We start from the raw sequence: 12360 nt of genomic DNA, 5'->3' as shown, positions 1-12360 counted from the left end.
GCCCCCTTTGTGATTAAGTGCAACGTGGTGGCAGCCTGCTAAAGTCCTCCAGGCCTCCCGCGGTTTGAGGTCCTTGCTCTTACCTCGCCAACCATCTTCACATCTTCCCGCCCATACCAATCAGGCTCATAGACTTCATGCAGCGACTCGGTGAGCTTCATTGAGGCTTCTTGCATACCTAGTGTTGGAGAAAAACAATTCTTGTTGGACAGACATGGGTGAGGCACCTCTTCCACTGTCCACTACTTTTCTCCGGCAGAAACACTAATTCTTTAAGGAAAAATCATGAAGGCACAAAAGTCACTTGCAACCGTAGTCACAACTTCCCGTGACTCTCTAACGTATCTGATCACGTTTCTATTATTTACATGATAATGGCACATACTGCATCTTGAAAAAAATCAACAAGGTGTCCTGAAAACAACAAAAGCAACGTGCTCTATTATGTATGCTGTTACTTATGAAGCAGCAAAGGACCATAAATAGACTGGACACCTAGGATAACTCGTCCATCAAACTACAGAGCTCTAAAAATAAAACTAATCCTAAATGACTTTAAATATGAGAAATAAAGCCTTTGACAGAAACAGATTGAAGCAAAATTAACGGGATCCTAGGGCATAACAGCTGGAAGTGGTTTAACAGGCCTAGCCATTTTCAAAACAAAAAAGAAAAAAAGTTCTTGTTACAGTTATTAAAAGCTACATATAGAGTTTTGAATCAGAACTCTCAGAAATCTTGGAGTTCTTAAATCTATGGGTCAGAATTTTCATTAGACCTGCATGTGGTGGGTGTTGCGAAAAGTACGGTTGTAGAATCATAGGAAAGGTATAAAGTGTTTTTGTGCAATGCAGCAATAGAAAGTATCACGTCTTTTCCAGTCTTCGCTCTGCCTGCCTTTCCTTCAAAACACAAGAGGGTACAGTGTGCATTGGGTGGAGCAGCACAGGGCTGAGAACAGTCCACGGTGTCTGCTTTGGCTGGTGACTTGCAGAAGTGCCTCCTCTGGCACCAAAGCCTCCTTAATGGCTGGAAGCAGAGACCTGGCCCAACTGGTGCCTTGGCTTTGGCCACTAGAGGATATGAAAGTTTCCTTAGAAACGAAAAGCATCTCATAAACTTAATGCCCATGACTCCATGGTGGAAAGTTTTCATGAAACTGAACGCTGCAACCATCTAGACTCAACCTGAAGCTTGTGGGATTTAAGGGAGTTGCTTCAGAGTTCAACTATGGGAAAAGGACAGAATAAAAGATGTCTACGGTGATGGAGGTATGTCCTTGAAGAGTATGCACAAAAGTCAGCATGGTATTTCATAGAATAGTTTCTCTCTAGGCATGGAACACCCCTACTCTCTTTCCTCCAATAACATTCAGATATAGATTTGGTCTTTGCACTTGAGAAGTTTGAAGGTTTCCAGGCCACAGGAAGTAGGAAAGCCTGCAACCCTCTCTCCACAAAGCACGTCACTGAGCACGCAAAAGGATGCCCTTTACAACGCGCTGTACTGCCCACACTGGCTGAAACGACCAAAAATGAAGCCCCAGCAGTGATGGTATGAGGGCATGTAAGTGTAGAGACAGCCAAAAAATAACACAAAAACCTCCAAGGGTCCCCCAGCACTTTGAATGCAAGGCAGTGAGAATGTCCCCTTTTTAATATATATATATTTTTAAGATTTTATTTATTTATTCATAGACACAGAGAGAGAGAGGCAGAGACACAGGCAGAGTGAGAAGCAGGCTCCATGCAGGGAGCCCGATGTGGGACTCGATCCCGGGTCTCCAGGATCACGCCCCAGGCTGCAGGCGGCACCAAACCGCTGCGCCACCGGGGCTGTCCTTAATATATTTTTTTAAGATTTTATTTATTTATTCATGAGAGACACAGAGAAAGGCAGTGTCCCCTCCTATTTGGGTGGTCACTGCTGAGGCAGACCAACATGACTTCCAGGGTCCATATTCACCCTTCCCCAAAAAACAAGCAAGCCTCTACTAAGAAATGTACCCCTCAAAAATTAGCCACTAATTGACCCCCCCCCCATCATTCAGAGACCAAAAGCCTTCTGAAGTTTTCCCTTAAATCTGTCTTGAGTCTGGTGGAAATTATAAACAGCTGGGTATGTAGGTTCTGAAGGTCTTAAGAGGAAGAAGAAGAAATGATGGTGTTGTAGGACAAATAACCTTTGTGGTGAAAAATAAAACTGTGAATGTAAGCTTAAAATAAAATTATATAAGGCCTTATTCATGGAGGCTGAAAGCACAATGTTGCAGTAAATACATCTCCTAGCAGCCAAAAATAACTACTAATTGCTGCTGTGTGGATAAGTAGTGATGGAAAATTTGGAAAGACTCCATTTTGACTTGGAAATTCTTTCTAGAACACTCCATAGGAAGTACTTGGATGGATACATAGGTAAACAAGACACAAGCTTTGCTCTGAAGGGACATAAAAATGGCAAAGATTTTAGAGATTCTGAACCTACTCTGCTGACAGAGCATAAAGGAAAAAAAAAAAAAAACTAAAACCCAAATTCCCTCCAAAGTAGCTTCACAACATCAAAACAGAGTAGATGTTAAATGCTACCTCTGGCATTTAATAATATCTATATATTCAGTATTTTCTTAAAAGATTAGTGATTTCCAAAACTGCAAGACAGGTGCCTAATATCACCCGCAGAAATTGTTATTTACTACTGGATAGAAACCACTTCCCTTGCTTTAAAATTTTGGACCTTCTCCAAGGCATTTACTGCAACATCCTCTTTCCCTTTGCAACCAAATTTGTGAGCTTCTATTTTCACCCTCTAAGATTTGTTGCAGAGATTACCCTGCTACAAGAGTCCTCTTTGTACAGCCTGAGGGTGTGTGTTTTAGTTAAAAATAACATCAGCTAAAATACATTATGACAATAACCAGCAGCAGCTATAAACCATTAGAAGAGTATCTAAAATATTGTAAGTATCTGGCAGCTTCGCCCATTATTTAGAAGAGAGCTGTTTAAGAAGCCAGCAGTTAGCTCAGAGGAAAGGATAGGAAGTTCTCCTAGAGATTCAAGGAGAGCAAACACGGGAGCGTGAGTGGTGGGGGAGGAGAGGCAGAGTGTGAGACGGCTCAAGGACAGTCAACTCTACCACTGGGTCAGTCATGCTCACACATAACAAGTCACATACAACAAACAAGTATTGATCCCACCATCTGGGCCATGCTTCATGCAGAGAAAGTTCTTGCATGTTCATTTTCCCTATGTCCGGCCTCCACTGCCACACATACCAGTGACTCCTGATTCCAAATCCCTACAGGCAAATAGAAATGGATCCCTATAACTGCTCGTCAGATCTTAACAGGTCTTCTTGGAGCCAAAATCGGTAACCTTTCCAAGACAAAAGAACACTGTGGAGCCTTCCAAGGGACTTTCAGAGGAGTTGTTTCAAAAACATCATTGTGTAGTTGGGGGAATCCATTCCTAGAGGGTTTTGAAATGGGCTTCTAAAAGCATCATTGCCGTCTTGGCTAATTCAAAAGAAAATTAGAACAAAGTGAAATGGTTACAGATGTTTAAGGGGAAAAAAAGCAAGGTAAAGCCTTTTTTCTCAACTTGCATTGGCAAAACTACCTCTCCACCATTTTTGTTTAACTTCTGAGTCAAAAGTATCTTACCAGTAAGTATGAATGTCATATACATCATTATGAGACTACTATTGCTAATAGATAAGAAGCCATATATGAATGTTGCATACAACTTTAGGATTTGCATTGAATCCTAAAGTTTTTACCTCTCTGCCATCTATTTACACTATATTCCTATTTACTAAGTGAGGAGGGGGCTTCTTTATCTAGTGCTTCATCATTAATAAGTCAGTATCTGTTCTGTTTCTGAGATGTTCTTTTTGTGCATTAAAAAAGTTCAAAATAATTAAAAAAAAAAAAACACCTGGTTATGCTACTGGTACCTTAACACTTCACATGCCCGAAACAAACTCAGAGCTTCCTGATGAAACCTGTTCCTACTCCTTTCCCCAGTCCTCATGGATGTCACCCAGTTGTCCCAATTAGAAAACTGGAAGTCATCCCAGGTTCATCCTCCCAAAGTGAGTATATCACCAAGCCACACCAATGTGTGCCCCTTGCTTCCATGCCCACAGCCACTGTCCTGGACTGGATACCCATCATCTATCATTTGGATTAGATGAAATAATCCATGTAAATGGTTGACCAAAGTACTTCTACAAAGCTAACATTCAAATGTCAGCCAACATTATGAAAAATATTTTTTTGAAGGCGTTGTGGCATAATAATTAAAGCCTCTGTTAAATCTTGGTTCCAACACATTTCATCTGAGTGACCATAGGGAAATTACCTCACCATCCTAGGCCTCAGTTACATTATTTTTAAATGACAGTGGATGCCATGGCCATAGTTAAAATTATATGAAATAAGATCATAAAAGCTTATATCAGTGCCTAGCACAGAAGTGTTCAATAAATGTTAGCTTTTTTCACTATCCTTATTAAACACTGGATCAGACTTATAAGAAGTCTTGCTGCTTCATCTCCTCTGGCCTGAATCCCTCAAAACCACAACAACTATTTTTCTAAAATGTTAATCTGATCACGTGACTCATTCTCTGGCCTACAATAATGTAATGACTCCCTTCCACACTAACAGACTAAAACCTCAATATGGTACGATCTATAAGCAAACCTATCTCACCCTCATTATCTACTTGTTCCCTAAAGAGCCTAAACTTCTTCCTGCCTCCTGGACCTTTGTAAATGTAGTTTCTTCTACCTGGAAAGTCCTTCCAGCACCAACCTTAGTCTGGGGCATATCTGAACACCTGATAAATACTTATACTCCCTTCCTGGGTCCATTTAAGCATAAGTTCCTTGGAAGACCCAACCTGGTCTCCAGGCCCTCAGGTGGAGGGGGGTGGTTTTGTCCTCTGTTGTGACCCACATTATACACAATTCTGTTAAAGCCTTTTTTTTATTTAGCTTTCTCCCTATCTCTGCTGCCAGCTCCATGAGAGTAGGCACTGTGTCTTGTTCAACTTTGCCTCTCACTCCCAAAAAGCATTGAGCCCGTAAATGGGGCTCAATGCAACATTTCCTGCTAAAATAAATGAGAACATACCTTACAAAGCCCAAGCATCAGCAGAAATAATAAGGACCTACAGAGGTGAATGGCACCCAGAGATCAGTGATAATAATATGAAAGGCAACCCTATTTCCCAGAGTGTTGGTGGTAGAGATTTGGAGGGCTTCTGAGAGCAACTGGGGCACTTTATGGATAAAGACGATATTCTCACCACTGACCCTGGGACCAGACCCAGGAGTCATCACTCTTCAGGGCCAGATCTCCTTCTTCTGTAATGCTGCCTGCTTTACAGTACAATTAGTTAGCCAGTGTTCTTTTTTTGTGAAAGCCAGAAAAACTGACCATAAAAGCCCTTTGAAAATCCAAATTATGATTTATTTAATGCCTACCCTTTGTCTTTCATTTTTTCCCCAAAACTCAAATTGTGCCCCAAGGAACACGAATGCTTGGTAAGACTTTGAGAATAGAAAAGCATTCCATAGTCACATACCTGGAAAATGCTGTCCATGCCATAGGGCTTCTGGAGATTACATTAACATTTTAAGGGCCCTATAGTAATTATGCTCTGTAATAACCTGTTTGAAATTTTATTCCAACCAGCCTTGACCAAAGTAATTTAAACATAGGTCTTTTTAATGGAGTATCATTTGTTAAGAAAACATGTTGAGGGATGTGACCATTAGCAGTGGAAGCAGGAGTACAGTCTGCAACATCAAAAGGCTAATTTCATGCTATACCAGTGCCTCTCTGGAGCTAACTCTTCACTCAGTAAATTCTCCTAGACCACATTAAGGAAAAAATTTATTCCAGTCTTAAATGTTTAAAACAGCAATCTTCCTACTAAGGATGTAAAACTAACCAAAATATATAGACAAAAAGACAAAAAAAAAAAACAGCAACAAAAAACAATGTACTCATTCATTTAACAAATTTATCCACAGTATTAAAAAGCAGGCAACATTGAAAGAAAAATCAGCCAACATAAAGAACATCCTGTGGGGGTGCCTGGGTGGCTTAGTTGATTAGGTGTCCAGCTCTAGATTTTGGCTCAGGTCATGATCTCGGGGTCCTGAGATCAAGCCACATGTCAGGCTCCGTGCTGTCTTCATCTGCCCCTCCCTCAACTTGTATACATGTTGTCTCTCTCTCTCTCAAATAAACAAATACATATTTTTAAAAAACAAAATCCTGTACTGGAAATAATATATGACATCTTGTGTTCAAATACTAAACCAATAGTAAAAGAAATACCTAGAGTGCCTTCTATTTTCTGAGTAAACTGTTATAAATACTTAGGATTAATTTTTTTAGAAGAATTAAGTAAGAGCTCTATGAATTTGTGGAAGTTCTCTGAGCCTTACTTCTTTACCAATGTAAACTAAGACTGCCATTTATCATACAGCTGTGTGGGGTGGTTACAAAGAGGTAATATGCCTATGCACAGCCTAGCACATAGGGTGTGCTCATTCCAAAGTACCAATAGTAAATTATCATTACTCCCTGTACAGATGAACTCTAATTTGTGAAACCAATGCTTTATCAATAGCCAATATCGTTCAAAGGCTAGATAAGACAATGGATAAAAAAAAGCAAGGCCACATAACATGAATGGACCTAGAGGGTATTAAATGAAATAAGTCAGACAAAAAAAGACAAATACTGCACGATTTCACTTATATGTGGAATTTAATAAACAAAACAAATGAACAAAGGGTAAAAAAGAGGCAAAATAAAAAGACTCTTAAGTACTGAAAACAAATTGGTAGTTGCCAGAGGGGAGGTAGGTGGGGAGTTGGAGGAAACAGGTAAAGGGAATTAAGAGTTCACGTATCATGATGAGCACCGAGTAATGCATACAATTGTTGAATATTGTATTGTACACCTGAAACTAATGTAACGTTATATGTTAATTATATTTCAATTAAAAAAAAAGCAAAGCCTTATGAGATCAGAGTATGTATCTTGGTCCTGCTGTTTACTAGTTCATGACCTTGAACAAGCTCCTTAACCTCTCTGGGTCTCACTTTTTTATCTGTAACATGAAGATGATATGGGTATCTGCCTCAGAGTCGTCATGAGAATTAAAACTCTATGCCTGACCTATAAAAACTTAAATATATTTTGGTTTAAAAATCAATTCCACTAATGTTTTATTATTATGACTAAATTTTTGTATTATTAAGATTATTATCTCATTATCTATCAGTATCTTTGTAAATAATTTCACACATCCACAATGAAACAGCTAGAATAAGTACTTGGAACTAGAAGTGCTGTGTCAAATGGCATGCTCCTCTCTCTCAAAAACACACATTTAGAGGCTTTTGCCAAATTGCTCTCTAGGAAAGCTGTCTTACCAACACTGTATAAAAGGGGTCTGCTCCCCACAGCTTTTCCAACGCTATGTATTACGGTCTTTTCAATTTTAATGTCTTTGAACATTTGGAAGAAAAATGACAGTATCCCATCTCTCTTTTGATTGCATTTAATATTCTTTGATTGTCCATCCATGACAGTAAGTGAAGCTATTTTTGAAATTTGAAACTATTTTTCACACTTATTACTCATCTACCAGTTCTTCTCTGACTAATTTTCTCTTTATACATTCTACCTATTTTTTTTCTTTTAACCAACTGACATTCGTCTAGTGTACTTTAACTGAGGTCTTAATATCTTAGCTCGCTTTCACTAAATGTGTTGTCAAAATAATTTTTAAACATATACGTAAGTTTGATATATTTATGAGGTCAAACCTCTCAATCTTTCCCTTTATGGCATCTGTCTTTTGGGTTGGCCTTGTAAAGACCTTGTTGCCCAAGGCTAGAGACTAAGTCGACTGCATTTTATTCTAGTACTTTAGGACACCTCTTTGTATACATATTTAACTCTTTAATAGATCTGTTGAGAAGGAGGGAGTAGAGAATGAGGTAGAGAATCTTACTTTTTCCTGAGTATTTCCCCTGTTTACCCAAGACCCCTTGCAGATGTCCTACTCTTACCCCACTAATCTTGAAGTCTGCCTTCACATCCATGGGTGCACCCAGATACAGTGCAAAGAGCTGTGTAATGTATAGCAGAGCACACCTCCCTGCCACCCTCTCCTCCCTCCATCACCTCATTTCTTTGCCTTGCATGGCTGAGGCCTGAAACCAACATCATGGCCTTTCTGTCTCTGTACAGCGACAGGGCTGCAAGCACGGCTGGTCCCCACAAGTCACAGGAGGTCCAGGGCCTTGGTGTCTGATAACCCTCCACCTGCCTCTGCCATGGATCCTTGCTCCTTCCAGCTGGAGGACTTAAGTGTAAGTCTGTGAGTATTGTCCTCTTCAGTCACGTTCTCCCTTAGGCTATGAACTGGCTGTAGCTTTTCTTAAAGTCTCAAGCTCACTCTATCTCACTACGCTTCCTAGAAATCTCTGGTGTGGGAGGCACTTATTCCTTGTTTCCAGCATAACAGTAGACATTTTTTTCCTTGTATATTCTGATTATCATTTCAATGGGAATTTGGGAGTGGGTGGAATGAACACCTGTGCTGAAGCACTCATCTTGCGAGAAAGCCAAATGACTTTGTAATTAACACTTAATCCTGCCACTCATGAATTTCAAGAACAGTTTGTGCTTGGTAACAACATGCAGTAAACGATTCACACACATTACCTTTGATAGCTGCTAAATATCCCCGGAGTTCACGCTGAAGCCTGGTACCCTCTGCCTGAAAAACACACAAACAGAGGGATGCTAAGATCTTGTCTATATTTTGCCTGGAAACATGTGAGAGGCAATAAGTCTCAGAGTTATTATTACCAGAGGCTCATTCTTGAAAGAACATAAATACATACACACAGACTAAACAAGGCACCTGTCAGTGTAGAAATTTAGAGATTTTATCCAGCTTAAAAGGCAAGTAAGATTTTGCTGAGAATGGAAACTATGACCCACCAGACAGCCTCCTCCATATTCAAGAGCCAGCAAGTCCCTAAATTTTGATGCATGGACTACAACAGTAGGAAACTGATCACCACTGTTCAATATGGTAGCTACTAGCTACATGTGGCTGAGTGCTTACAATGTGGCTTGTCCAAATGGAGATGCACTGTAAGTATAAAATACCAGATTTCAGAGACTTAGTTCCAAAAAATCTAGTTAATAGGCTTTACAGCAATTACATGTTAAAATGCTAATATTTGAGATATATTGTGTTAAATAAACTGTATTATTAAAATTGATTTCACTCTTTTCACTTTATTAAATGTGGCCACCAGAAATTTTTAAACTAGATATATAGTTGGTGTCACTAAAACAGAGAAACTCCGACATCCTAAATTTTGACATATAATTCTTTGTCTTGGTTTGGATTAGATTTAGAAACTCTGAGACTAAGATTAGATTGCAAATAGTGGAGAAATGAGGCAGGAAAGAGATGAGCATCAACGCAGGGTGTGTGATCTAGCAAGTTAGCACAGTGGGCAACGCAGCCTCAGTCCCACTGGGGAGCTCTGGGAAAAAGTGTCAAACACCCTTTAGATATTCTAACTGGGGAAAAAGGGAAGTAGGGCAACCATCTATCAACTCCTATCAGTGTTTGGGTTGAGGGCTGCTCCCGGAGAACGCCAGAGAAAGCTCTCAGGCAAAGAGCTGCCCTCGCTGGCAGTAGCAACTAAATCCAGTAGGTTCAGAAAGGGTAGGTACTAGGGCACTACAATTGAAAATATTTTTTAGGGACACCTGGGTGGCTCAGTGGTTGAATGTCTGCCTTTGGCTCAGGGCGTGATCCCAGGTCCTAGGATCAAGTTCCGCATCGGGCTCCCCACAGGAAGCCTGCTTCTCCCTCTGCATGTGTTTCTGTCTCTCTTGTCTCTCATGAATAAATAAAATCTTAAAAGAAAAAGAAAATATTTTTTAAATATGCATTTTAACTGTATAATCATTTAACAAACTTACAGAGAGCTAGCACACAGAATTACTCTACCTCGATTATTAATAAAATCGCAACTATCATCATCATATTCAATTCAGCCAGCATGTGTTACCATGTAGCAAAAAAGCAGGGTATGAAGGGTAAAAAATCCTATTTCCTTCAGTAAATTGCAATCTAATGGAGGAATTGAAGTATTGAAATAAAAATTGCATTCCAAAGCTGGCTACATTTAAGTCTACAGTAACCATTCCAAGCATTCAGGGATTACAAAGTAAAGACAAAATGCCCATCATATTTAAAGATAGATAGTGATTAATACAAAGAAGCTCTGAAAAGAGTATTTAAAGACTATGGCCGGACCTCACAAGGGCTTCTGGATGAGACTATTTTCCTGTATGGTAGAGTATATATAGTGTCTTGATATGATTTAAAATCAAAACTTTATGTTCCCCTTGTTTTGCTGAACCATCTGAAATACCATGTGAGGCAAACAGCCACAAGTACATTAAAAAAATTTTTTTAAACATTCTAGATTTCCAAAACAGCAAAATAGACTTGGAAATTGCAGGGAAAGGATGAAGAGAATGAAAATATTGATGATCAACAATTGGGTAAAAGTACAGGATGAAGAGGATCCAGAGAAGAAACAGGTGGAGTTAGGCTGAGGTCCCTAACACCACCACAGAAAGTATTTGGGGAAGAAAGAAGTAAATATCTACTTAATATCTATGATCTGACAGGCACTGTGTCAGATTCTGAGTATATAAGCTGAAAAGATAAGGCTGCGGGAAACTGTATCATTGTCAAATCTATTCTGTACCTCTTTACCAGATCTGATTTGGGGGAGGACTACACTTCCTGCCCATCAACATCAGTCTTGGCTGTGGGACTTAGCCAATTAAATGCGAGTGAAAGAGGTACACCATCCTCCTGAGCAGTAAAGAGCCATCACACAGTCCTACCATTTCTTTACCCTCTACCCTGAATCCTAACGTTCCAGATGTGGGCTGCTTCTCCAGACTGGATGGAGGAGTGGAGAGAACATGGAGCACAGTGCCATTCATAATTTTATGGGTGAGAAATAAACCTCTATTGCTGAAAGCCATGGAAGTACTGCTACTACAGCATCAACCTGCCCCAAATGGCCTGTGAAAATGGTTCAGCAACAATAGTGGAAATATTGACAGATGGAGAAGGCTGCAATCTAACGAAAAAAAGTCAATAGAGTTAGCAGCAGAAAAGCATGAAAGGCATTTACAGAAACATTTCAGAAAGTAAATCCAACTGGAAGGATTAAGGATGAAGTAGATGGTTTAGCAAATGGAAGCCCAAGTGCTAGTCAAGTGATGGAAAGAGATGGATAATACTGAGACAGAAGAAGCGAGGCCCAGAATCCTGTGTCCTAATAGATGGCAGATCATCTGGAGAAAATATCTGAAATCAGACATGTGACTTAGAAAGATCCAGACCCAGATCAATCTAAAGCCAACAGCCCTAAAAGGTACAATTAGGAGGTTCTGAATCCCCTAAGGCCATGTTTCTCAAAATGGGTAAGTGTACACCTCAAGGGCATTTAATGGTCTGTCTAGGGCACACACAATACACTTAAAATATATCTCCAGAACATCAATTTACTAAGGTGGGAGGGGAGTGAATGAAGAAGATACTATTCTTTATAACCACTAGCCACCTGTTATGATATACAAAGAAAAACTGCATAGAGATTAAAGACAGAACTGCATAGATGTCTCCTGTTTTCAGCTGTCCACTTTAGAGCTATGCTCTCCCACCCTTCGAGGTCCTTCCCTGCAAGTGTGCAAGGAACTGAGCGAGGCAGGGCTCATTTCTCACCCAGAAGGATGCTTTCCCTCTAGAAAGCCATACAAAGTTTGCTGCAGTGTTATGACTCACCACGCCATTCAGAGTATCTGGAAATAGAAAAAAAGTAGCGGGGAAGGCTATTCTTTTCCCAAATATTTAAGAAATAAAGCATGTCAAGTTAATCCCAAATTGCCTTTTCTTTCCAAACAAGAGAGAGAATGAAATAATTCAGGCTTCACTCTATACAGGCTGCATTCACCTAGCCCAAGGGAAGCAATAAACATTTTTAAAAAATGAAATAAGAATCCCAGAAGAAATTTTTTAGATATCTAAAAGTGTCAGAAAGTTCAAATTATACAATAATGGCTTAAATAGATGAGTTCAATTTAAGCAGATAAACTGAAAAGCTGATTTAAATAACTTTCTTCTTTCCAATTATTAAAATTTCTAATTTTCCTTCATGACTATTAAGGTTCATAAATCATTTGTAATAACCATATTGAATTTCATCTAAAATTCTGCC

At 39.5% G+C, this 12360-nt stretch overlaps 1 protein-coding gene across 4 annotated transcripts in view; it reads right to left on the bottom strand.

Moving 5' to 3' along the window:
• The window catches only part of AMPH (amphiphysin), a 216146-nt gene that overhangs the window by 80631 nt on the left and 123155 nt on the right, over nucleotides 1–12360 (bottom strand). For all 4 annotated transcript variants that reach the window (XM_055300729.1, XM_055300732.1, XM_055300730.1 and 1 more), the window contains exons 3-4: nucleotides 8756–8810; nucleotides 84–178 (exon numbers count right to left, since the gene is read on the bottom strand). In XM_055300729.1, the coding sequence (XP_055156704.1) occupies nucleotides 84–178; nucleotides 8756–8810 (150 nt within the window). The remainder of the gene's footprint in view (nucleotides 1–83; nucleotides 179–8755; nucleotides 8811–12360) is intronic.

This window comes from Nyctereutes procyonoides, unplaced genomic scaffold (genome assembly GCF_905146905.1).
Source record: "Nyctereutes procyonoides isolate TBG_1078 unplaced genomic scaffold, NYPRO_anot_genome, whole genome shotgun sequence".
NCBI lineage: Eukaryota > Metazoa > Chordata > Mammalia > Carnivora > Canidae > Nyctereutes > Nyctereutes procyonoides.
The sequence above is the reverse complement of the archived record's forward strand: the minus strand, read 5'-3'. Positions and strand labels throughout refer to the sequence as shown.